Raw genomic sequence first — 27,523 nt, 5'->3', positions numbered from 1 at the left:
CCTGGCCATAAGTATAGTTTGTGCTTTTTGAGCATCGCATTCCACATTTAGTCCAGATTTGCTCTAATATTACCCTCGACTCTTCTGGGAAAATATTTTGACCAGTAGATTTTGGAGTGTGTTTGTGGGCATTTGTGTTCATCAGCCACAAGGGTGTTAGTAAAGTCTGTTACTGATGTAGGTGAGGTGAGGAGGCCTGGGGTGTAGTCAGCGTTTACATTCATCCCGAAGGTGTTCAGTAGGGTTAAGATCAGAGCTCTATAGCAGTAGATCTTCCTCTACAAACAATATAAACCAGATCTTCATGGAGCTCACACTGTGCACAAGGGCATTACCATGCTGAAACATGTTTGGGTTTTCAAGTTCAAGTGAACGCAAAATTCTATTATTCTGCATCCACAGTACAATTGTGTGCCTCCAGCTTTGTGGTAACAGTTTTGAGAAGAACCACATATTGCAGGAAATGTTAGGTGTCTGCAAACTTTTGGCAATATGGTGAATGCAACTCATTGTGCTGCAGTGGTTAACAAAATAACTACTCATTAAACACGTTATAATGTTTGACTTTATTCATATGACCCCACCCCAGAATAACCATTACTATCATCATCACCATCATTATCATCAACACCAGCAACATCATGAACACAAGAGAAATAAGGTCCAGTGAGGTTTTAGTAGTAACTATTCTAAATCCTACATTCACACTAGTGATCAATAAAGCAAAAGATGACCATTCATTTGATCTGAGATTTTCACAATGTTATTCAATGCTGATTATGTTTGACATAGTCAAATGACCAAAGCCAACTGGTTCACTTGAATTTTTCTCTGGACCAATTCTTGAGCACATATGGTCTGACATTTCTTCAGTTCCACACTTTTTACTTTTGGTTTCTACATGTAATTTCTATTTAAATTTGGACAAGCACAAATGGAAGAAAACCTCTAACCCTAGCTTTATATTATCCTGTCATATCAATGTATATTGAAGCATTATTACAGTTTAATTTGTGTCTTACTAGAAAGCTTTAAAAGCTACTAAAACTAAACCTTTTCTTCAAAACTAAAACACTGGACATTGCATGCCCACAGTTCACATTGGTATCTGTTACTATATGCCAAATTACAAGTGACATGAGGGATGTATTGCTCACTAGTGTGAATGTAAGGTAATAGCAAGTCTGCTGACAAAATAGTGATGCATTTGAGGGATTTTTTTGACAGCCCAGATTTCGCTTCTCAACAGTCAGTCTTTGCTCACACCCTTCCCTGCATTGTTTGTAAAAATCACATGACTTGTGCTTGCTAGTGAGCCTACACTATGTGCAGATACTGATCTGTGTCAGTAAACTTGGATCCAAGCTGGCTTGTAACTGATGGAATGTCTTGGACAATGTAGATTTGGATCATGACTTGTGTTTAATAGGCAATTGTGTGCTTTTCACTAGTGACAGTCATTAAACATTTGATTAATGTTTTTTTGTGAATCATTAATAGAATACTAAAGGACAGCTCTCTATAAATGTACAAAAACTGACATTGTGCTAGCAGTACAGGGAGCAGGTGATGTGAAGAGTGACATATGAGGGTTCCTTTTCATATTTTTATACCAGTGTTACATTTTACATACGCTTCCTTTAACATTATCATTTTACACAGTCCAGACAATGCAAATCATATTTATATGTGACTATGCAAGTTGAAAATAAACTGTAACTGTATTATAGCTATATGCAGTTTTACTTTTTCTTACAGTAGACATGGAGCTGGATAGAAACACCTTTAAGGCCAACAACAGTGGATTCATGAGCACCAAGCTTTTAAAAAGCAATGTAAGTGATTAAAAATGAATTGGACAAATCGGTTGGAGCACAAATGCAAACAGCAAAGGGTCAGATCAGTCTACATGCTCACTTAAATCTTTTCCAACTCTTTCATTCCCCATAAAAAAAATTATTCTTTTCCCCTGAGATCTTTATCCTTTATTTCTTTTTGCTCTGAACTAAACTTTGCTTCTACAGTAAAACTACTGTTAAACTTTTGGTTTTATAATGGTATTATGCAAATGTCTGCACAAACTACATCAAAGTTTAACTTGCTAGGTGTGGAATGTCTTCACTAAGTGATCAAGTACAGTGGTCCACGACTCCATGTAAACTACAATACACCTAGAGTGAAAGGTTACATGGACATATTGAGCTTTTTTCATTTTCATGATGCTGTTGTAAGGTATAAAATAACAGGATACTGATATGTAATTATTCATGCTTATTGGGAAAAAAAATTCTCTTAAGACTTGGTCCATGTCAAATTGACATGACATAGATCAACCTTCATGTCTGATTTTGAGAGAACCCTACATACATTCTCTGACAACCGAGTCATTTGTATGCTACTTTCATTTTTAATAGCTGACAGAACACATGTTCTTTAATCACATTTAACCTATATACTGTCTTTTCCTTAGGTATGACCTCTATTTTCTTTCAATATTCCCCAACTTGGACCATTTACATTTCACTTACCTGAAGTCCTTCTACATGCATTCTATACACACCAGTGCAAACGTTCTAATCTACATTCCCCTTTATTCCCAGCAATTATCCTGTATCAATATCCCGCCCACCATGACAGCTCTCTTCTCCATGAATAATCAACACAGGAAAGTACAGAGCATCTTGATAGGCTGGTGGCCTGTCTCTCCCATTTTGTCTGGCCTCACCATTTTCTATGTCCTCTCCCTGCCCCTGTCGTCTTTCTTCGACCTCACTGTTCTCCTCATCCTCCCCTTCTAGAACACCTCTTCTCTCCTCATCTGACCCACGGAACCCCAGTCCCAGAAAGCCACTTCCCTCTTCCCCTCGTCCTGCCAATCCTCCTCCGAGACTCCTTGAGTGAAACAGGCAGGTATGACGATTTCGGGTGGTGTGCAAGCGTCCCAGGGAGAAGCCACTGCGACTCAGTGTCAACCGTCCACCTGCTCTGATCGGAAACGAATTTGCACCTACAACCATGTTCCCTCTGACCCAGGAAGGCAGAGATGAGCTGCTTGTCGTCCTCCGACAGCGAGGGCAGCTCTGGAGGAAGTAGCTGGAGTTGCGTCTCATTTGGGCAGCCATTGCGACAGACAATGGTGTGTTTGGGTTGAGGTCCAGGTCCATTAACAAGGCCTCCGAATAGCTGGGCACTATCTGCTGGTTGCAGCGAATGTGCCACTCCAGTTCAGTTATGTCCACTGTGTTTACCCGTGAAATGACATGCAAAGTGGGACCTCCTGAGCCATGCTCAAAGCCTGTCTGATAATTGTCTCGATTTTCATTTTCATTGGCATCCTCATTTTCCCCAAATAGCTTTTCAACATGATAATGAACATAGGCTGTACGGTACTCAACCACCACGCGGAGTGGCCAGGATAACAGCAGAGCAGATGCCAGCCAGTAGATGCAGCGACGTGTGTACCAAGGTGGTCGAGCAGGATCTGGGAATGCCAGCATGTGCTCCCTAAAATCTACATTCTTCAGGTGCATACCCTCACGTGCTTCCATATAGTCATCCAGACCTTCATTATCGCCGAAAAACCGTGCTCTCTGTGTAAGATAGGCGGTCTCCGCACGAGCACTAGCAAAACTGAAGCACTTAGTGAAGCGTAGCCGGGTTACAGGGTGGTCTAGTAAACCCTGCAGCTCTTTGGACACATCCTTGACGCCATGCCGCGAGTAGTCAAACTCGGAACTGGCGGTGTGTGTGTTGACTCGCTCATGGTAGACTTGTGTGGTGGTGTAGGCATCTCCATTGCGGTATCGTGTTACTTGCCTGGTCCGCCGTACATAATGATAACTTATGGCTTTCCACCAGATGCACGGTGTGGCCTGCTGCAGACGCTGTATTCGGTCATACACCTGACTGATCTCCACTTTAGCCAGGTTGGCTGTTTTAGAGTAGCAATGCCAGCACTCCACCAGGTAGACGACATAAAGCATGGCCAGGAAAGCTACAGGGATGTAGACGTATCCGTTGGAGCAGGGACTATCATGGTAGAGCCGGGCTCGGTCACCATAGTAGTAGGCAGGACCTTGGTCATCAGTAGCCATTACGGTGATGCGGTAGAGAGAGCACCAGCCTAGTGTGCCAAAGCAGCCGTACATGAGCAGGGTCAGTAGAAGGCACTTCCAATGAGACTCCCGGCACAGAGAGCCGCTCAGGGACTGCTTGAGAGGACGTTGCTGTAGATGGGAAGAGGATGGGATGTTGGGGTGAACAGCATGAGTGCCAGACATTTGAATGGAGGATGATGATTAGTACAGATGTGAATTAGGGAGGTGTGGGAAAGGAGAGAGACAGAAACAAAAAAGGTGTAGAGGTTAATATTTAGTTGTGTGAAAAACACAATGCACAATTTTTTGAGTGATACAGTTGTAAAAAGACGTGTCATTTATTTGCATTGGCTGTACATGACTAAATGGGAAGTAGTCTCTACATTTCTGACACATAGTTCAAGACAGTAACTTGGTGAAATGTACTTTTCCCTTCCGCAGTAATTGACTTTTCTCCACCAGTCTCTTGTGGGATGAATACATTTCCTGGCTGCTCGTAACTCAAGCCAAGCCTGCTTTTAACATGCTCTGCTTCAGTGTAGAGAGGGAGCACGGAATGCTTTTAGACACATCAATGCATTATCATAAGATGATGTGGCTGCTTCTCTGCTGCCACTTGTTTCCCTAGTGGAACTTTGAGGTACTGCATTTGCCGTTTTCAATTACCGAGCGAGGGCAAAACAGACATGACATGATGGCTTGAAACAAACAAATAGAGACACTAACAAATGCAGCTGAAAAAGAGCAAATTCTCTGCACAGTCAATACTTCATAACTGGTATAGAACTTCTGTATTGTTTCCGCTTGATGCTCTCAGACTCTCTCCATCTCTCTCCAATGTGTACACGTGCACACACACACACACACACACACACACACACACACACATAAATCTAACAGTCAGAGCAATGCCCTTGCAGTAAGAGACTGCAGCACTTAAAGGCCAGATACAGTACAGGAGAGGCTATGATAGCCTGTGTTTTTTTTGGCAGAGATTGCAAAAGTTTAATTGTTCTAGTTTACCAAGGACGCAAGTGCAAATGGTTATGTGTGCAGCAGAATCTTTTAGGACACACAGTGTAATTCAATGTCATGTCTGCTTTGTGCACCAGTCTCTTATGAAAAGGCTTTTTTAGGTGTTAGTTCTGAAAAATATCTCATCCTTTATAACAGATACATACAATGTCAATGTAAATGTCCAATGTTAATTGTAGTAAGCCACATTAAGGAATGTGTCCACATCTTTATTTATCTATAAATATGACATGTTGAACTCAAAGGTATCCTTAAATTATGATCTCTGAGTGTAAAACCTCAGGCTAAATTATCATTGATTATTTACTGAGTGCATGCTTTAAAATAACGGCAAAAGTACATCTTCAAAAAAGTAGAGTAAGGCAGTATGAGGGTCAGATAGTAAGAAGGTGCTTAGGCTATAAGAAAAAAAAGAAATGTCTTCAGAGGCAACAATGATATTCACTGGTAAGCATTCTGGAATGTTCTATCATTAGCACTATTTAATTACACCCTGGCATCATGGGTTGGCACAAATGCATGAATGGCGTACTGCATATAAACCCGACTGCCAGTTCAGAGCCACTCTAATAGGGTAAATTATTTAGCTGCTCTATAAGAATCTGCAGCCATAGAAGTTGATGTGAATGCTTTTACATGATAGGCACCAGAGTGCTGAGTGCTTGAGAAGACAGAGAGAACAAATGAGTGCACTGTGTGCAAGGTATTATTTGACTCTACACAAAGCCCTGCTAAAAAAAATCTTAGTTAAAAAAGAGATTCTTGGTGGTTTTGTAACAGTTTCAAATAGTATTTTCAAAATGTTTTACAATGAAAAAGGATCCATGTGGTTTGACAAGACTTTTGGATTATATTTTGATGGCTTTCCAATGGACTGTAAAAGTATTTTGCAGGAATCTGGTAGTCTCTGTTGGTGACCTTGTGGTTGCAAGCTGTGGTCTAATGATTTGGAATGATGCTGCAAATCAGACTGTCAGCAAGGATATGAAAAAGCACTGGAGTATAGCATTTATTATTGTCCATCTGATAGCTGACATATAATCCAAATCATATAGCTATGTAGTCTGATCAAAAGACATGATTAACTTTGAATGGATAGGTGTTTAATAAGAATGGATGAGACAGAGGTATAAAGGGAACTACTACTGATAAAAACATTGGCCTGCACATTAAGACATCACTTTTAGAGCCCCATGTCCTCCCAGCACAAAACAGGTAGCTGGCTAGTGAACTGCTAGCAAACTAGTAATTTAGAGATAATACAGAACTGGAGACTTGGTTTCTATTGTCATTCTTAGAAACTTACTTAACAAGGAACACCTATATAATACTATACATATGGTCTTTTTTATAACATAAGCTAAGCTAGAAGGCTTAGCAGTAAGTGCAAAGGTTCTGCCGCTTAAATGTTTTTGGTTACTATATTTTATAGCTATTTCAAATTTGGAGCAGAGTATTGTGGGATGAAGGACAAAGCCTTTTTCTCATATCATAAAATATTCAGTTGAACAGGCCCTGGGATTGAAATGAATCCCTCTTCATGATAGAAAGCAAATAATTATCCACCAGCTAGTCAAAACATGCAAAGTTTGTTACTAAAAGGCATATAGCAAATAAGAAAAAATAAAAGTGTTACAATAAATGAAAAGAGATGTATACTTAAAGTGCTGGTTGCCCACTCATCCTATTCAATAAATCCATCTCATATGTACAACATCTTACAAAAAAAAGCCTAAAAGCAAGAACACATCCTATTGTAACATGTATCAGAAAAGGCAAAGATAACAAAATATGTGAATAATATCTTTTAGGAGTTCCAGAAAGCAGTGTTCATAAGCCTGTAAGTGTTACATAAAAATTATTTTTTAATAAAACTCAGTAATATAATCCTAGACACCCCATCCCCCCTCTGTGTCTCCCAGTCTATCGATTACTATGTAATATAATATGGGCGGTTAACTGAGCAAGCAAGCATGAGTGTGAGTGAAGGAATTGCTCCTAGGTTCAGAGCTTGACATGAAAATCATACAAGACGATGCAATATGACAATTATACCATTGCCCCAAAATAACTTCTGTGTCTTCATACTGAAATCAATAACTAGGGTTATATTCAGTAAACTTTATGGGAAAGGGTACTTGGGAAACTCGACATCAATTTTAGGAGTGCTGGAGGTTTATAAATGAATACAGTGCACAGATTAAAGATTACACAATATACTGGCATTGTGTTTTTTACTAAACCTACAAAGAATGTTTATTTAAAAAATGTTTTTCAGTAAATATAGTAAATTCAATCTACTTCACTTTCCAATAGGTAACAAGTTCATATTTCACCAAAAAACTAAACCTCTCCAATACCTTTCATTTTGCCTTGTGACAAATCAATTACTTCCATTCATAACAGATTCCAGACACATTGCATGCCAACTAATTGTAGATACGGTTTTGTCAAAAGGTTGTCTGTAATAATCCTTAGAAAACACATTACAAGAATGCTAATTTTTTAATAATTAATGACCCAAAATGAATGGATTTTCAAATCCTGCCAGGAAATGGCTGTCACGTCAGTCAACATGTAATGGGATTCAATTCAAATGTTCAGTCTTGACTACTAGGTTTATTTTTTTTGCCATCTTAAAGTTGACTAGGATAGAAGATATTATAATGCTATTGTTTTGAAGCATGTAAAGCCAGTACTTTGGATCTACATGAACTTGCAGAGATAGAAAATTCTAAAAAAAAAAGTCAGTGCAGGAATTGTGGGATTGTTAGACAAAAATAAAGCGAACAACATTACACAGTCCTCATGAAGAAAGTTTACATAAATGTTTTAAACTATTTGAATAAAACGTAATTATTCGAACTACAGCAGCATGAGTAAACTAAATGTCATACATTAACTATTTAAGGTTCTTTACTGGTGCCACAATGAGCTGAATAATCATTTCCCCCCCATTTCCACTTGGTGTGCAGATTTATGGTTGACAATTATTGCTCAGTTCACTGTGGCAACAAAAATAATCCCTATCTCCTTTTCCACACATCCAATTTTATCTGTGGTTTCCATGACTTCTGAGAAGGTGGTGAGATACCAGTAGCCACGCCCCTTTCATAAACAGGCCAATTACTCAAAATAACGTAAACTGGAAGATTTAGTCCATGTTTAGAGATGCTGGGTAAAAAAAAAATGATACTCTGTCATGGGATACACATATAGCAGCCTGAAGAGATTGAGCAGACACACAGTCACCTGCTGATTGTTCTTGAGCAATCATTTAGACTATCTGACATGATATAACGTCGGGAAATGGGGTTGGTTAACGTTGGACTCAGTGTGCATCACACACTGTCATGCTTTCCAGTAAAGGTCCATGACTTCTCCTTTTAGCCATCTGCATTATCCTAGGTCAATAAAAATTAGGTTATAAAAAAAATGTAAAAATGTGAACTATAAACTCAAACGAAAGAGCATATCGTGCCAGAAAACGATAATGGCGCATCTTGTTTTTTTTTGTTTTTTATTATCCTTTTAAAAAATCGCATGACACAACTCAAATAAACAATAGAATAACTCATTTATTAGCACTCCTTACCTCTTCCCGTCCACCCCCGTTCAGAGTGGGCGCCTCTCCGGTCACCGTCACCCCCTGCATCCTCAGGCGTGTTTTTCTTTTTGACTTGCATATATTATTATTATTATTGATGATGGTGATGATGATGATGATGATGATGATGATGTTGTTGTTGTTGTTGTTATTGTGGTTGCTGACATGTCCCGGGGTCCAGACTGTCCTCCGGTCCAGCCTCGGGACCTCCCTGCCGTATTGCTTCTCATCACCCCATCTGAAAGGAATCACGCGACGTTTCTCCGAAAATAAATTGCCATCCGTGCGGCGGATAAAATGCGACTCTCACCAGCAGAGATGATCGTGCCCTTGCCCTCCCCTTCACGCCGCACACCTACATCACCAGGCCGAACCCGATTGTGCTGTTCGCTAGGTTAGGAATCGGGCGATAAAGGCATCCCTAAACGCGCGTGCGGGTCAGGATATAACAGGTAACAAGTACCGTTCCGCTTCACTGCTCGTGCACAGCGGCGTGCACGCGCCTTCCACAGATCAAAGCGTGATCCCCTCTCTTTCTCTTACTCTATTTCCTTAAAACATTCGCACTCTTTACCGTAACTACATTCTTATATGAAGGTTATATGGTCGAATCACGCGACATATTTGCTTACTTTAACGCTTCCCGTCGTTTCAGCCCCTCACACACAAACACACACACCTTCAACTGACTGCGCTTACCTGATCGGTCACGCTCGCCGCGGGGTGACGTCATGTTCACGCCCACCTTTCCTCTCCGTTAAAACGGCGCTATTAATAAAATAAAAAAAAACACATGGCCGACCGAGTCTGTCTGTAAGCTGGGACATAGCCATAAAATCATATTTAACCACCAAACATGCATATAGAATGTAGACATAAAATACTAGTCTTAGAGAAGGAACATTTTTCGCGACTGGGTTATACATTGTCGAAAAATATAATCATATAGCACTCCAGGTGTTAGGGCGAGGGATGGAAAACACGAATAATTGATAGTGTGACAATTGAGAGGCAGTGCTGCCAAAATAAACGCCCCAAAATAGTGACATCACTCTAATGGATTTACAACAAAATATAAACAAACAAACAAAAACAGTGTTTCGTTTATTCATTTTTTATTGATTCAATGAAGTAAGCAAAAAAAGAAGAAAACGTATTTATTAGTTTACTCACCGAAAGTGTAGTAATCAAAAACTTCCAATATCAAATGTGATGCATTTTTTAAAGTGCACCAAATTTGCAATCTAACAATCTTAACCTGAACGTAAAAGTGAATTTCGTTGTCGGATTTTTTCTGAGGAAAAAATGTGCTCTCGAGTTATTTGCGCAAGTGATAAATATTAAATTGAAACCATAGCAACATATTCGGAGATCGCATGACGCCTTTTTGAACACGGGGCGGGGCGTGGCCTGCCGTCCACAACAGGTGGGACGGGGCGGGGTTTTGTGTATGTAAGAAGAGAACAGGTGCCGGTCTCTTAATTACGTCACTCTCTTGTTGCTTGTGAACACTATTAACTATGGAGGGAAGTGGGAGCTCAGTGGTTAAGGCTCTGGGTTCTTCGTATTTCCCAGCAATGTCGGCGTCTTAACATCGCTGTGATATACGAAGAAAGAATTTCACTATGCTGCAAAATACAAGTATAGGGCAGTTTTACGAAGCGACCATGTTGCATGAAGCCGCTGATGGTTGATCAGTGATTTTATGGCCAGTTTGTTTAATATATAAGGCATATTTTAAATCTAAACCTTATGAGTACATATGAACTGATTAATTAATTTTCTGTGACTTTCAAAGTAACCGTATATCATTTATGAAGTCAGGTTCGGGTGGCGGGGTTTTGTCAAAACCCTGTGCTTATTTTTCGCAACGCACATGACTACATATTCATTTCTAGATGTTTTGCGCATTTTTACGCAAAATATGCGAAACAATTTAAAAAATCCACAAAACAGATTTTTTTATTAAGGTGGTGGATGGGAAATTAAGCCACACCTGCTAAAATATGGGCCTAGTTAATATAATTATTGACATGATAGTCCGCAAGCATTCATGCTCAAACACACCCACAGATGGCGCCATATCATGATATACAGACCTCTTTGTTGTCAGGTAATTTTCCAGCAACACATATCAGTATTTGCCATAGTTATCCTACAGGACAATGTACTCATTGGCTTGTCTGGTCTAAATGTAATAGATTTTAAGAGGCTTAATGCCACATTTCGTCCTTCCTCTTGCAACCTGGCCTTTAAGGTGGAACTTCATGACAAGTTTCAGATTTTGCAAAACCAAGGGTTTTTATATTATATATACACACTGATTCAAAATCATCCCCAAACATTCAAAAACATATAAAAGGTATAATCCTCTATACATGTTCTAATGTTTTGATGTGTAATAAGCGCATAAATAAAATTCAAGGGCATGCAAGTGTGTAATATATGACACTAAATGACAACAGGATTTTACATATCTAGTCAACACTAAGGATAATGTACATATAATAGCATATTTCCCCTTTTCAGTAGTGTAACTATTGTAGAGTAAGATCTGTATGAATTACATTTATAGTCTTAATTATGAAAAAAAAAAATCTGTTGGCATAGCAATTACACATTTAAAGGCAGTTCACATATTTCAACTAGGTAGAATGTCAAAACACAGAATACAACTTTTGGTCAAAGTGTTGGTTAAAAGCTTTGCTCAGCAGTGAGATTGATGGTGCTGGGACCTGAAATCACAACTGTCTGATTTAAACCATACTCATTCACCACTTTTCCCTTTTCTCAAATATCATGAACTGCTTATTGTCCATCAGTTTTTTCAGCATTAATCAAACACCAGCATCTGCATCACTTAGCGACTGAGGAGAATGGGGAGACACACTCCCTCCACGGTCTTGCACTTTCCTTTTCCTAGATTTGGATTTGGCATTTCTGCTGTTGGGATGTTTGGTCTGGATGTGATTGCTCAGGCTATCCTGTGTCTGAGCAGTCATGCCACACTCTTCACACACATACAGCTTGTCCCTGCGTTCCTTGTAGGCATACTGTTGGAAGACACCATGCACCTTTTTTTGGTGAGCCTCCAGGGAGCAGCGCTGAGTGAAAGCCTTCTCACACACAGTGCACTTAAAGGGCCGGACACCTAGAAGAGAAACTGGTTTAGTAAGGTGTAATAAAAAGCAAGACAGACAAGAAAAGATGGTAACACGTGATGACGTGATCTCACCTGTATGAGTGCGCACATGCCTCTTGAGGTCAAAAGTGTCATTGAAGCCTTTCCACAGTATTCACAGGAGTACCTCTTCAAGTCACTATGAGTCCTTAAATGACGTTTCATCACTCTGGAAAGACTGAAGGTCTTATGGCATATTGGGCAGGAAAAGGGGGATTCTGGGGTCATTTGTAAACCAGTCAATGCTTTATTTTCAATATTGCCTTTCTGCAAAAAAAATTCAAATTGAAGCACTTTTAACAAACGTCATCATCAAAGTGAGGCATTATAGAAATCTGGAGCTAGATTTAAATTCCTAATTACATGGAAAAATACAAACATCCCAAAGCAAAATCATGAAGAAACTTTCAGGGAAATCAGACTGCAATTTTCTTCTATGTGACACCAGATAGTAAGATATAAATTATTTATATTCAACAACTGCATACTATAATGTCAAACAAGACCAAGTTCAAACAGCCTTCAGAATGAGCATATTGTAAATAAGATGACCGGTGCTCACCCCATCATCTATAAGGTTAGTGCAGCAGGGACTCTGAGACAATAAACAGTATAATTACTGTATATAAGACTTTTTCACTGTACGATTATCTGGTAAAGCAAAGGAGAGATTTGATGTTACAGAACTGCAGCACTGAGGTACATTTAGAGCATTCGGCAGACACCCTTATCCAGAGCGACTTACATTTATCTAATTTAAATAAGTGAGCAGCTATGGGGTTAAGGGCCTTGCTCAGGGGCCCAGGAGTGTCACCTTGGTGTGGCACTCCTGAGATTTGAACTCATGACCTTTTAATCCAAAGTCCAATGCCTTAACCACTAAGCTACCACCTCCGAAGGTAATCGTCAGTAAAGATGTTGCACAGCATCAATCATGGCAGAGAAAATGAGGCCCACATATAAAATGTGGCAACAAGTCCATTATTAGATTTTTATTTAATTTGCCCCAAAAGAAATGAAACTGACCTTATTTTTGGAGCAAATGAAAGCAGAACTGTGTGAATCTGACTCCTGTATGGCAGAGCATAACAGCTGGGCATTGGAGCTGAGAGATGGAGTGTGTGCATGTGTGGTTTTGCTCTGTGAGGTGGAAGAACAGACGGGCAGCTCAGCAGGGCTGTGCTCACACTCTTCATGGCCATGAGGAGTAAAGAAACACACTGAAAAGCAAGCAAAAGTGGATTATTATACCACCAAGTGAAATGTGTACTAACAAATCTACAAATAGGCCAGCACCATGTCAAGCTCAAATTGCTGATTTCTGCTTCTCCAATATACTTAATAAGCCTTGTAGTTATTTGATAATGAAAACGGGAAGAAGAGAAATACTCAATATGAGTACTGAGCAATCAGAGCCCCTGACTCACCAGGACCTGAGCTGGACACCCCTGAAGTACAATGATCTCTAGACCAGTGGTCCCCAACCCCCAGGCCACAGAGGAAAAGAAAGAATACATAACTTACATTATTTCCGTTTCATTTATCTGATTCTGAACTATGTTTTATATTGGAAAATTACCAGATTCTCTCTGCCACATCTGTCTATAACTCACTCTTGATGGATGTCATGATGCCTCGGTCACATGTCTTACCTACATCCGCTACCATCTTAAAGGGGCTGATCCCACCGGTAACACATAATACATTACCGCTAAATTTAAACCCCCAAGCTATCAAAATGAACAAAAAAACAACACAGTGGATTTATGTTTATTATTATCATATCATTTTATTTTGTTGTATTTAAAGGCAGGTCCTTGAAAATATTGTCTGCCATTAATCCAGACGGTAGTGCAAAAAAGGTTGGGGACCACTGCTCTAGACAATAAGTGCCCTAACAGGAAGATCTTTGTACTATCATTCCAAACTTAAGGTGAAAAACAATGAATGGCCCTTCCAGACAGAGACAAAGTAACGGACATATTGCTACCAAAGCTCATTGCACTTTTTGGCAATATGTGTCGTATTCTATAATTATTGCAACCAGAAAGACTGTTTATGTAGATGTAAATAAAGATCGAGTATAAACCAGAACGATAATTTTATCTTTAGAAAACGCTTAACTACAACGACATTATTATAAATAATAAAAATTGTATAATGTCCTCAAAAACAATGTTTTTATGATGCAGCTGAACACTGTTTTTGTACTTTTCTCTATCTTCCTCTACTGGATGAGTTTTCCTTGTGCAGCACTGACAATATTTCTACATAACTTGCATCATAAGATAAGCGGTTCCTTTTTTAGACAATGGTATTTTACGGGTACTGGTTGTGCTTCTATCCAATACTGTTCTCTTGTTGTGTCGAGGTAGTGTGTCCTAATGTGTGTATTGATTCTAGATTTTATCCTCGCCAAATTTTCATTTGTTTTTATGCACTTGTGCTACTCTCTTTGGGTTTGTGGGTATGTCTCCCCCACATAGTCATAAACAAAGGAAATTCCAATTTATTATACACAAGTTATATAGAAAACCATACAGAAAAACTATTGCTTTATATACTATCAAGTAATTTTAGATCTGGTAATCCTTTCAAGACTCAGAAAACTTACTGCTAGTAAGATAAAGCTACATGTAAGCTCTGGGTCACTGTTCAGAAGATTGCGGTTCACTGCTGGGCCCTTGAACAAAACCCTTAAAGCACTTTGATCCAGAAACCTTGCATTATGATGTACCCTGCCTTTGCTATGATATGTGAAGATATACACTGTGTCAATATTTAAATGACACATAAAGGAACTTCTTTAAAATGACGAGTTGTTGTTGGGGAGGGAGAAGCCATGGAGGCTTAAATCAGTATCCAAGGTCTCTGCATGAATTCTCTGTTCAGGGTAGCTGTAAAGAACTTTCAGTATGTCTAAGCTCGTACCTAATTATAAAATACTTATTAATAAATGTACATAACGATCATTTGTGTGCTACTCTTTGCATTGTAAGCAAACACTCACCAGGTGTGTAGACACAGTCGGGTACTTCATTCCAGTTTCTTTTCCCGGAAGTGGTGTTCGTCTTTTTAACCAAAAACACTCGCGGCATTTTTTCCTTTACTTTTTTCTCGAGGAAACTCTTGACAGCAAGGTTCAAAGTATCTCCTTTTCAAAAACGTTTGAGCTGATACCTGTTGTGCATCGTCACGTTGTAACCCGCTTCCTAAATTCTGGCGAAGTTTACTGTTCCTGCACGCGTCCAACTAAGCTGAACCGATTCATTTACCTAGCACTGAGCCGCCAGGTAAGTCTCACGCATGCGCATTAACGTAACGGTGCGAAACCGCGTGTCATTTACGCGTCAATACAAAATGTCATATTCCTACAATTTCGCTACGATGTCCATGTTTTTCTTGTACACTCAGATATAATCGTTAAAATAACTTGTATAAGCAATTTAAACTATAATACCGAGAACCTCCAACCTGCTCCTTTATGTAGATGGTGTGAGGTGTGTAAGGTGTTTGGCTCATGGGTGTGGATATGTTTAGAGTAATTACTGGGACAGTAGGCTTTGTTGGAGAAGTGAAATAAGAGTCGGTGGGCCTGAGGGTGTGGAAGGTTGGGGTGGGGGTGTTTGTCCCGTTGCTTAAGTATAGACAACAATCAGGATGTGGGACAGGTCAATTTATTTTGTAGACTGTCTTGTCTACGTAAGTGTGGTCACTCAATGTGTTGACTGGTGGGGAAGAAAACTAAAGAGCAAATGATTTGCATCTGACTTAGTTTAATGCAAAAGCTCCAGACATATAATTAAGTATAGCACAATTTGGGCCATATAGACTTACATAATTACTAAGGGTTTTTACACTACCCTCTCCAAATTCACAGCATTAAAAAGGTCAACCTAGCTTCTGTCCCACTTCTGGTTGGTTTCAGTGTTTTATGGGTCTTCATAAAAACTCATCTCTTTATATTTACTAACACATTTGTCTAGGTTTTGTCCAGGTTATTTTCTCCATGCCTATTTGTCACAGTTGTGTCCATAGCTCTGTATGCAAATAAGAAGGGTCCCATCTGTGTATTTGAGATCTGATAAGGTTTATTCAGGTAGAACAATGGGTTCTATAGGCCATTAGCAGCTCAAAAGAACACATACACACACACACACACACACACACACACACACACACACACACACACACACTTCTCCAATATGTTGAACATTATTCACTGTATAGGAGTAAATATAGAACACAATAAACACATTTGATAAGAATATCACTGTTCATGTTAATTCCTAAACAAAACAATGTACAATGTAATTGTGGTTACTAATGGCAGGCTGCAAGGTCAAACAAGGCATTTCATTGCTGTTTAAAATCATCAGAATCACTGAATTAAGTTTTAATATATTTCCTCTGTGTATGTGATAAACTATTCCAGTAGTCTATTCTCTTTATTTTGCTGATTTTTATTTCCAATCAAACAGTGCAGGGGCCTGTAGATTACAATTCATAAGAATTAAGCTTTTGCTTTAACCAGTCAGATTTCAAGTTGGTGACACAAGGGCCATCTAGCAGGCTACATTAACATCAGCATTTCCATGTCTTTGTTTGGCTAGCCAGAGAGCACAGTAGTCAGCTAGCAAACTACATCTGCAAACCACACAAGCTCAAATATATTTATGTAGACTTAATAGCTGTTTTTTCATTCCACAATGGCTGGCAGAGGAGAAGAAATTGATTTGGTCGCAGATATATTTAAAGGCCTTTTTCAAGATGGACTTTTCAAGAAAATCTGGACAGTGTAAGGAAATGTCATTTAATTTATACTTTTGCGTTTTCTTTTCTGTAGAATTTGCATAAAATACTCAATTTGCCTTCATTTCAAATGCCCAGGAAAACTATAATCCCCAGGGGTTTTCATGGTTGGAAAACAGTCATTTTTTGACATTTATATTTTTGCGGGACTCCGACAAAATGGTCTTAAAATTATAATTTTTTACAAATAATAATAAATTACTAAAACAAACAAATTGTTATGTATCTACAGCACAAAAGCATCAATGGCAACTAAAAAAAAATAAAACGATTTATGGGCACAAGAACGGAAGCGAACTCTCGTGTGGTAGACTACTAGAGCACACCGAGGCAAAATGTCTGAAGCGCAAGACAGCGGAGAATCGCTTAGTGCTACAGATAGTACTTCATTATTAAAGAAAGGAGCATATGCAACACAACAATTTCTTGAAGTGGTTTTTATATATATGTAATCATTCCATTTGATGTTCTAAAAAGTAAATTTTTCATGCCTATGTTCATCATTTACACAAATAGTCAAACATAAATAAAATGAAACATTTGGTTATTTTGCGTTTTTTTTTACATATTCAAAAGGAAAGCAAGTGAAAAAAAAGGCAGAGTAGCGGGAAGAAGCCATCAGTGCATTAACAATAAAACTATTTATACATTTAATCTGCAGGCTTTTGCCGTTTTTTTTGGGTTTGGACAGAACCTTGCAGGAGCGGAACTGAAAATCCGACCACTGCAGGTCTCTACCTTGGGGCCAATAAACATTAAAGGCGTCTGTATGCAACCAAATTGTGTGAAAGTAGTCACTAGGGGGCATGATAGTCTACAATTTGAACCAATGCGCTTTCCGTACTTATGCAAATAAAGAACAATATGGCGGCACCCTGGTAACTGTCTTAGTTAAAGTCTCGCAAAAATACAGCTGAATGGATTTAAGTGCACAGAAAATTCAAGGATAAAAAGTACTGTCAAATATTTAACGGAACGCCATGGCGTATCAGTGTGTGTTATTTACAGCTCGGACTTTCTTAATTGCCCCCCATCAGGTCACCTGTATACAGCATGTACGCGCGGTTCTGCCCCTGTCCAGGCGGTATATGGGAATGATCCACGATGCCACGGTCTTGAATCAGTTTAAATGCATGTCACTGACTCAAGGGCGACACTCTGTAAAGTTACCGCCCGGTCAGCCACTCAGGAGTTCACACTCCGCCGTGGTGAGAGATGTGGTGCTGTTCGAGCATGACCGAACCCGCTTTTTCAGGCTCCTGGCTCTGTTTTGTGGAGGTCAGTTTCTTTTCTGGAGCTACCTGGCCTTTTTTGCCTTCACGGGACTCCGAGACACTCGAAAGAGCAGCAAAGAGCCTCAAAAGGTCAGAACAGAATTCGGGCTTTTTAGCTTTGACATGAACCTCGGATCAAATACATGGAGATTTGGATTCACGCTTGGCTGTCTTTTTATAGGTAAGTGTTCTGCTGTCCTTCTTTGAAACCTTTGAAATCTCCCACTCTCTATCTCTAACTATCTCTGTGTGTGTGTGTGTGTGTGTGTTAGTGTGTGTGAGTGAGTGAGAAAAAAAATAAAATCCACCCACCTGTACAGCTGTACACCTGCTATAATGACTATTAACATTTTAATATTTAGGCTATTTTAAACGTAATTGGCATGGCGATATATATATATATATATATATATATATATATATATATATATATATATATATATATATAAATATTCTGTGTACTTGATGATCTTATATACAGGTGGGAACTTAAGTAACTGTACACAAGGTGCACCCGCAAGTTGTAATAGTAATAAAGAACATAATGAAAGTACAACACAATGTTATCAGGTGGACAGCCAAAATAAAGCATTTGTGGTATTGGTAAGGGAAATGGACATCAAGGAATTGGTTTTGGATCGAATAATTCACTTTTATTACTTGCAAATATGTTACCAATTACAGTTCAAAATAAAGCACGATCTGCACATTTTGGACAAATACATGACAAACAGTAGTGATCAGCAATGGGTTATTGAGAACTATGATGATTAGTGATTAGTCACTGGGAACATAAGCCCATGCCAGAGCAATTCCTTTCGGATTTACTCATCAAACCTGCTCTCTCAGCATGTACAACCAACAGATGTGCAGGCTAATGGTATCCAAAAAAGCAAAATACAAATACACTTGATTGTCTCTATAGGAACCCTACTATTCCTTACTGCTATATATATATATATATATATATATATATATATATATATATATATATATATATATATATATATAATTCTCACCACTGGACCTCTGTATTTCTCTGCCATTAGGAGGAGGGATTGTTGGCCTGGGCATGCTGTTCAGCCGTCGCTCTGTCAGTCGCGTGGTCCTGCATAAGGGAGGTGGAAAGGTGTCTGTGTGTACCCAGTCCCCCCTAGGAGTGAGCAAAGCCTGGAATCTAACTGTACCTTTGAACCAAGTGGCTTGTCATGCACACAGGCAGGAATCCCCCTCCTTCATCCCACTCAAAGTAAAAAATCACAAGTTTTACTTCCTTTTGGACAAGGAAGGAAACCTGAATAATCCCAAGCTTTTTGATGTCACTGTTGGTGCCTACAGACCATTATAGATCTCACACAGTCTCACATAGTTAGAAAAAAAATATTTAAAGAAAATAAAGAATTATTGATGTTTTAATGCTGATGAAACCATCTGTCTTATAGACTTTTCCACTGAAAGCTTTGTATGCACATCTAATAAATGCTTAAATAGCAAAAACATGATTTTGATGAGTTACTCATTCACATTAAATCACTGTCCTGACTCACAAATAGATTGATTTTCTTTCTAATGCTGGTGAGGTTTTAGAAGGATGATGCTTATACATTTTTTTTCCAAATTAATTATGTATGTGTATTACTGTTATAAAAATTATGTATTATATTCAATGTATTCACTTGTCATTGATTATAAAAACAAGTAATTGTTTTTTGGAAGGCAGAGACAGACGAACCGAGTGGTAGGACTACACCTGTAATTGATGAGACTCCAGTGCGCTCTGTTTCAGTCCGGCTCCGCCCTCCACTAGTGAACCGCTGCCACAGACACATTTATTTTTATTTAGTAATATGCATTCTGTAATGCTGTCAGTTTTGTGCTTAGTGAAGCACTGAAGTAAAGATTTGAGTGATTCATATACAGCTGACTGTTTTTTCCCACTTCTTAGTCACATGAAACTGCTAGCAGTCATTTAAATGATAATTAAGATGTGGATAAGGTTGTGTAAGCAGGTTATATTACTAATACTATAGAGAAAAAGGTGCTTTCATGAAAAACATAAAAAGAATGACTGATTCACATCTGTTTTTCAAAAGATCAGATTTGCAGAACTACTGCAATAAAACAAAAGTGTAACCTCATAACCATCTGGAGAGGGCATGGAGAGGGCCAGATCAGTCCCAAATGATTCGCCTGGGCAAAGTTGTCTGAAGGTGATGAACCCAGGTTGAAAATAGCATCCATTCGCATCATGATCTGCATGATATAACCATCAGGTTCCTGACCAGCGTTTTTGATGTAGCTCTGGTTAAGTTAAACAGTAATACTGAAGCAGATCATGTCGTGCACCTGCATCATGGAAGAAAACAAATTATTTAAAAAAACGTGTTGACATTAAGTAAACAGGAGTGACTAAGCTGGTGTAGAAATATTACACATTTATGAACTGAATCAGAAGGCCTACAGCTAAATATCTTTTTTTTTCTGATATTGAAATTTGAGTCTCAACGTCTGACACAGACAACAAAGCAGTGGCTAAAGGACATAAGGGACTAAGAAACAGAAAGAGAAGAGGATCACTGGATGTTGGGTAAATAGAAAAAAAGAAACATAGATAAATATAAAGAATCAGAGTAAGGTCAAATTTGAACTAGCTATTCTATCTAACAATTCTACAATCCTAGACCACTAGTAGTGTTGGTACGTTTAAAACTGCTATTCATAAACCATTAAGTGAGTAAAGAAAGAGTACAGAAATCAGCATTAGATTCATTAAGTACAGGATATGACAAAGTTTTACAGCTCTAGCTAAATGTAGATTTCTAATACATAGAGATGCCAAAGGAATGTTCAATGTAGTTGTACTGACCAACATTTCTAATATTTAGGGACTGATTTGCACTGTAATAATATCAACAGTTTACTACAGTGGCATGCATGAAAATGTCTCAATGAACAGCACACCTCAACAGTGATGTCATATATTTCAGTGCCATCCAGATAAGGTTCCCTTTTGAGTTCTCTCAAGGTTTCTTCCTCTTTCCATCTCATACATTTTTTTTTCCTTTTCACTGTTGCCAATGGCTCACTCATCAAATTAATATTTTGTAACCTAGTGATTTCTGAAAAAGCTGCTTTGGGACAATGTCCATTAATAAAAGTGGTATACGAATAAAGCTGGATTGAACTGACAAATATTTGAGGGAAATGGACAAATAAAAATGCAAATTAAATATAAAATGTAAAGTTAATAGACAAGTTCAGTGAATATATTACCTATTACATATTTATGCTATATGTAGCTTTGTATTGATGTATTTTCCTAATACATTTTGAAGTTAATAAAATAATAAAGTAATAAACTAGTAATAATAATAATAATAATCATCATCATCATCATCATCATCATCATCATATGCTCGGTAGTTCTTATTCGCACAGGGATAGATAATCGCGTGCACACAGGAGCAGAAGGGCGGGACTAAAACTCACTAGTGGAATAAAAAATGAATTGGATCACGTGCTTAAGTTTCATCCCTGTTGGAGCGCGTGGAGTCGTTTGAATTCAGCCCGTGGCGCGAGGTCATTCCAATTCAGGGAGTAAAGAGAATGAAACTATGCGATTTTATGGAACTAGACGGGAACAAAGAAATCTAAAAGTGTAAATGACTGGTTTTGACGGTCATGATAATCCTGGAGAACTTTTGGAGAGATGTATCAGAGCCAGGGGAGTGCAGCTTTCACTTACGGACTTTACACAGACATGGCAGCACGACTGGACCTGAGCACCACCACCTACATGCACAAGGTTCGTTAAACTAATTGATCATTAAAGACTTATGGATCATGAACTAATGGACCTAAAGTAAAAATAAAATGTTAAAATAATAACATGCGATTTAGATAAGCAACAATAATTATTATTTATAATAATTATTATTATTATTATTATAAGAATTAAGGTCAAATGCAGACTCAAGGTAATGAAATAATCCATGCTAATCACCATCCATCTTATTAATTATGCATAAATCAGTATACTTACTAATCCTACTCATCACTAACATTCCCACTCTTTTCTTCACCCTCCTTTTATGTTTTTTTTTTTTTTTTTTGCATCTTTTTTTCTCCCTCCCAATATCTTGCAGAAGATCACAGATGCAGTCACATCTAGCCCCAATGCTGACTTCGTCCCATCCAGGCCGGATGATGAATGGCTTCTTGAGTCCTCTCTCGTCTCAGAATCTCTAGTCTCAGAAGCAGAGTGCTGGGACACCATGGCCTCCTTTTTGCCCTCTTCACTGCCAAACTGTCCATGTCTTCTGTCACAGTGTTTCAGTTCAGAGCCACTTCACTCTGGGACACGAGACAGATCTCACGATCCAGACAAAGAACACAACAATCAGAGTGTAAGTTGTGGATGAATTTGTAGATGTGAAATGTTCTGGTTTAACGCCCTAAACAGAAGAAGCAGGGACGAGGCTTTTCATTTGACTCATCCTGTTATGGTAAAGAGGGATTCGTGATTCACACCTTAGTCACATAGGATCTCATTGAGTGAGTCAGTGTAGTAATATTCGCGCGGGATTCAGAGAGCACACACTCAGACCAGATTGTAAAAGTGGCCGTTGATGAGTAAGAGGAGTGATATTTGGGGAAATCTGGGCGTGCTTTACAGTTATCTCCCACAAGATGGCAGTGTCATCATTCTCTTTTATTCTGCCATATTGCTTATGTAAATGTGGGAGAAGGTTTGGGAGAATTACATCATGAACTTTTTTATCTTCTTTTTTGCAATGCTAACAATTAACTCATATTCTGCCTTCTGAATCACTTCTAGAGATCTGTTGAGGAGTGTGAGAGGAGGAGAGTGCGCAGGGAAAGGAACAGAATAGCTGCAGCTAGATGTCGGGATCGTCGACGCATGCTTACGGAAACATTACAAAACGTGAGTCTCATGGAGAGCCTTTCCAGTTGATTTATTTCTTGGATTACAACTAATATTAAAGTGATATTAATTAATGGTTTCTTTCATTCTGACTAGATTTGATATAATACACATTTCTTCAATGATAGAGGACACTGTACTGTATATGTACTGCTAACCTCTTCTGTTTGACCTTTAGGAGACTGAGCAGTTGGAGCATGAGAAGGCTCAGCTAGAGGCAGAGATTGCCAGGCTAGAGAGGGAGAAAGAAAGGCTGGAGTTGGTTCTGGAGGCCCATATGCCTGCCTGTAAGATGGATGGCTCTAATACCGAATAACCATCAACCCTGAACAAGTTCATAACTGAATCTGCAGGTTCAGATCAGTCCTTATATCTTATATTTTAGTTTAAAAAAGTTGAAAGGCATTTGTGTTACCATGTTAAACATAAGTAACATTATATTTTGCATGTTGCTTACAAATATTACTAAATAGTACATTTTACATTAGAAGTTATACCATAAGTCAGAAGAAAATCCTACTATTTCAAAAAAACGGTTCTGAAATTAAATAATCAAAGTTTTAGCCACTCCAGTGGATATGAACTTGTATAAAATGGTCAGCATGGCCTGACATAGAATGGCCAATAAAAAGCTATTTGTTTATTCTTAGTGTTCTTTTCTTGGTTCATAAAAAATGTCATGTGTCTTGTGCAGAATACACAGTCATCTTATCTGTTTCCAGTTTTCACATCATTAAAAAATACCCTTTATTCCAGATATTGCATGAAAAATGTGTTTTTTAACATTTTTGTGCTTACTGGGAACCAACTGTAATCCCTTAATCTTGCCTGGTGCTGGAAAAATGCTTTACAGATTCATAATTACAAAACGGAAATTAATTCTGCAACATAGTTGTGACCTGTATTAAAGATACTCAGTAAATGCATTCGGCTGTGATGGATTTTTTTCTTTCAAGTGTTTATTTGAATTAATTGAATTATTTCGTTTAATTTGAGAAGAAACTGATCAGGGCCTATTAGTGGCAACTTGGTGCTGGTGGGATTTAAACTTACAAGTCAGAAAGCCCAAGTCCTAGCCAAAGCTACCACTCCTTTTTTTTTCAGTATCAGTATGCAAATTGCAAATGCTCCATAATCCCAATGGACAAAAAAATTTGTGTTTGGGTTTTGCATGACCTACAGCCTACAGATGCATTCTGACTCTTATATTTTATGACTCAGTAATACACTGGCAGCAAAATGGTCATATAATGTGTTGAGTATTTTATCTTGGAAAAGGTCTGGAGGAAGACAGTCTACTGTATGTTATATTTTCACTGGCAATTGAAGCTTCCCAGTTTTAAAGAATGATGCAAAATAATGATCTTGTTTTGTAAACTTTCTTGTTCATGTCTCTGGTTTTTCTATATTGTTATTACTATTTTGTCGTGTAGAAGCATAAGGTTCCAAATGTTTAAATGATGATTAGGATAATGATGTTATTCATTTAATGTTGTTGTTCGTTGTTTGCATATCAACAGTAGGTGGCAGCAACGTATTCTCCAGTCTTACACAATAATTTCAGGGGTAAAATGGGTAACGTAGTCTCCAAATACTTCTTGCCGCTACCTGAAGCTACAAGCGCCTGATATGCACTGCGAATGTGTATGCATTCTAGTTAACAAGGCAGGAGACAAGGATCTGGTAGTGACATCATATACCAAAGACCAACAGGTGAGTGATTTATCATGTAAATGTAATTTATATTTTTATATAGAGTTAGTTAGCTATAATGCAAAAAACTTTTTAAGGCAAATAATATTTTTTTTGTATTTTGAGTAAAATCCGGGGGTTAGTTAGAGACACATCCTTTAGAGCAGTGGTCCTCAAAGTGGGCTCCTGGGATCACCAAGGGATCCCTCATTTAAACATTTATTTGTAGGGATGGAAACCCACCAACAAGCCACCATTATGAAATTTATTGTATTTTCTGTATTTTATTATTTAGTTCTTATAGGCTACTTATAAGATGTTTGGATCAAACCAAAACCTTACTAAACCCAATAACAAATTGGCTTATAAATAAGAACCAGTTAGGCCTATTTGTATGTGTCAGTGTCAGGAATAGGAATCAATATGACTTATAAGTAGACAAACTATTATTGAGCATATCTGAATAATTGTTTATGAAAAACCTTGCATTAAGTCATTTATTTTGTAATTTAATAGGCCATAGGCTACAAAAAAAAACCCTCCTTGCTACACCATGCATCATACAGTGTGCGCAATTCAGCTAACACCCACTAGTCTTGCTGTATAAAACAGATCAGAAATAGCACTGTAGGTCTGGAACCTAGGGGTTTCACCTCTTAATGGGGTTTAAGTCCAAGTCTAACGGTAGTTATCATGTAAGCGATTTCTCATAATTAGGCCTTTTATAGCATTTTATCGTTATCTAACGCTCATTTGATTTTCCTATGTGGTTATACTTCATGTTTCTATTTTAAACATTGACTCATCTTGTATGAGCTTTGCTTCTTTAAAAATCCAAGATTTATTGGGGATGTCTATGGAATTAGAGGTATTTGTGAATCATTGATGAAGAGGTGTATCATCTGTGGTTGGATGGATATTCAGGTGTGGACATTTATTAACTCAGAGCTGTCTGATTGAATGGTGTCAGTCTTAGGATGATAATAATAATAATAATAATAATAATAATAATAATAATAATAATAATAAGGGGAAAACATACATCATTTATTTGACTTAAAAAAAGACAATAAATGTGTTTTAATATAATCTTTAATTCTGAGTCAAATCAGTTAAATCAAATCTGTTAAATAGTGTGTGTTTAGCATTAATACAAAATGGTGACAAAAATTGCATTCTTTCTAAATGGGATACAATTTATTCTTTAAAAAAATTTAAGACCAGCACTTGCAGCTGCACCACCAAGTTCAATTTCACTTTTGTCCAGTATTAGGAATATATTTTCTATAAATCATAAACTGCCTAAAAAGGTCTGGAAGTTGAGAGGGTCACTGCCTTTAAGAGAGACTGTATGTCACTTTGTCCTTGACTCTTATAAATCACAGACGATAGTGATGCCTTACACAAATGCTACAGTAAAAAAAAAACACATTACGATTGAAGAGTAATAAATCATTTATATGAATGAGAACACTACTTTGAAGTATTGACTGTTCTATGACTATACTATGAACTGTCTAAATCTCTGGTTTCAGAGCTGCAGTTATTGAAAATTATGAAACCTAATACATAGAAATCCAGAATCAACAGTCCAACAGCATTGTGATTAAAGAATAGACAACTGAAATGTGCAACTTTGTTATAATATCATTTCTTATGATCATTTTAGGCTGTTAAAACACCACAATCAAAATAGAAGCAAAATGTCCTGCCCAATTAAAATGATACTATACATGTTGTTTTGGATGAGTTTAAGAAATCACCAAACAGTGCTTGATTCTTGCCCTTCGAGAGTTTTAAACATTCTGCAGGGAACAATGCAATGAGGATGCGTCTAGAGAGCGGTTCTCTCTGTGAGAGCGACGTCAGCAGAGAGGTCCTGCACAGTGACACCATGGACTAGTACAGAACCTTCCAGATGTGTGAGAGGCTTTTGCACTGCCCCTCAAGATTGGTCAATTAGCCAACTTTCAAATCCCTACCCAGCAACATGCTATGCTCATAGAAAGGTATTGTTTCATCATTTTATTGTTTTATTGTTTATCTAGAGGAGCAGAATACAAAGTATATAGTGTATATAGTAGTTATATATTAAGGATATTTATGCTTGCCAATTCCAAATAAATTTGTTGATTTGTCTTGTGTGTTTGTTTAAAGGTATTATGAGTTTGAGCATATATTTGCCAAAGAGGTTTTGTCAAGGAAGCTTCTAAAGTCCTGGATGACATCAGCTCAAAGACAGGCATTGCCTTAAAGAGCTGCCATCATCAGGTGTGCTAGACGATGAAATCTCTCTGCTGGTTCTGTCAGCTCTTTCACTGGAGAAATACGGGAAAGCCTAGAAAAGGGTAAATGATTCATTTTGCATCAAATGTTATAGTGTAAGCATAAATGTTGATAATTTTGTTTTGGGTATGAAATGTATGTAAAGAGAAGTAATTGGTAATAGCCTGTTTGAACCAGATTTTAGTATCCAGTTCATTCTCATCAGAATCAAAGTTTCCCTAATAACTAAGAAACCCACTAACTATTCAAGTACATACATTGATTACAAATAAACAAGACCCGAACACAGAATCTGGGCATTCACAATGGCTGCAATATCCTCAAGAAAGTACTAACAGGCCCAACCTAGAAAGGTAATGTTAACCATCAATTAGGGACAGCTGTGCACTGTGAGAGAAAAAGTGTGTGTTGTACAAATTAGTCATATATACATCTATTAAAAAAAAAAATTATAAAAAATAAAAATACATAAAAAAAGAGATACTGTATTACAGATTCTGGCAGGGGTATGCAAACTTATGAACATAGCTATATATTATTTGGAAAGAATATAAACTTAACATAGATAACACCATAGTTTTTATAGTATTTAGT

General features: G+C 37.9%; 3 protein-coding genes across 5 annotated transcripts; 2 read left to right on the top strand and 1 right to left on the bottom strand.

The window, feature by feature from the left end:
• Window positions 1-547: 547 nt before the first annotated feature.
• LOC124397939 (transmembrane protein 151A) lies at window positions 548-15,212 on the bottom strand. 2 transcript variants are annotated; one of them, XM_046867838.1, is made up of 5 exons: window positions 14,931-15,212; window positions 12,947-13,140; window positions 11,975-12,187; window positions 8,728-11,890; window positions 548-4,226 (listed from the first exon to the last, which is right to left on the bottom strand). In XM_046867838.1, exons 4-5 carry the CDS (start codon window positions 8,785-8,787, stop codon window positions 2,604-2,606), a joined length of 1,683 nt encoding a protein of 560 aa, XP_046723794.1. In that variant the 5' UTR covers window positions 8,788-11,890; window positions 11,975-12,187; window positions 12,947-13,140; window positions 14,931-15,212; the 3' UTR covers window positions 548-2,603. The 2 variants fall into 2 exon arrangements, with proteins under 2 accessions (XP_046723794.1, XP_046723795.1); XM_046867839.1 differs by lacking the exons at window positions 11,975-12,187; window positions 12,947-13,140; window positions 14,931-15,212 and having other exon boundaries at window positions 548-8,536; window positions 8,728-8,808.
• Window positions 15,213-17,550: 2,338 nt separating this feature from the next.
• tmem223 (transmembrane protein 223) lies at window positions 17,551-19,505 on the top strand. The gene is made up of 2 exons (XM_046867840.1): window positions 17,551-18,187; window positions 19,056-19,505. Exons 1-2 carry the CDS (start codon window positions 17,713-17,715, stop codon window positions 19,352-19,354), a joined length of 774 nt encoding a protein of 257 aa, XP_046723796.1. The 5' UTR covers window positions 17,551-17,712; the 3' UTR covers window positions 19,355-19,505.
• Window positions 19,506-21,461: 1,956 nt separating this feature from the next.
• fosl1b (FOS like 1, AP-1 transcription factor subunit b) lies at window positions 21,462-23,706 on the top strand. 2 transcript variants are annotated; one of them, XM_046867842.1, is made up of 4 exons: window positions 21,462-21,811; window positions 22,155-22,412; window positions 22,844-22,951; window positions 23,130-23,706. In XM_046867842.1, exons 1-4 carry the CDS (start codon window positions 21,716-21,718, stop codon window positions 23,265-23,267), a joined length of 600 nt encoding a protein of 199 aa, XP_046723798.1. In that variant the 5' UTR covers window positions 21,462-21,715; the 3' UTR covers window positions 23,268-23,706. The 2 variants fall into 2 exon arrangements, with proteins under 2 accessions (XP_046723798.1, XP_046723797.1); XM_046867841.1 differs by having other exon boundaries at window positions 22,152-22,412.
• Window positions 23,707-27,523: the final 3,817 nt, after the last annotated feature.

This window comes from Silurus meridionalis, chromosome 15, assembly GCF_014805685.1.
Source record: "Silurus meridionalis isolate SWU-2019-XX chromosome 15, ASM1480568v1, whole genome shotgun sequence".
In the NCBI taxonomy this organism is placed as follows: domain Eukaryota; kingdom Metazoa; phylum Chordata; class Actinopteri; order Siluriformes; family Siluridae; genus Silurus; species Silurus meridionalis.
The sequence above is the reverse complement of the archived record's forward strand: the minus strand, read 5'-3'. Positions and strand labels throughout refer to the sequence as shown.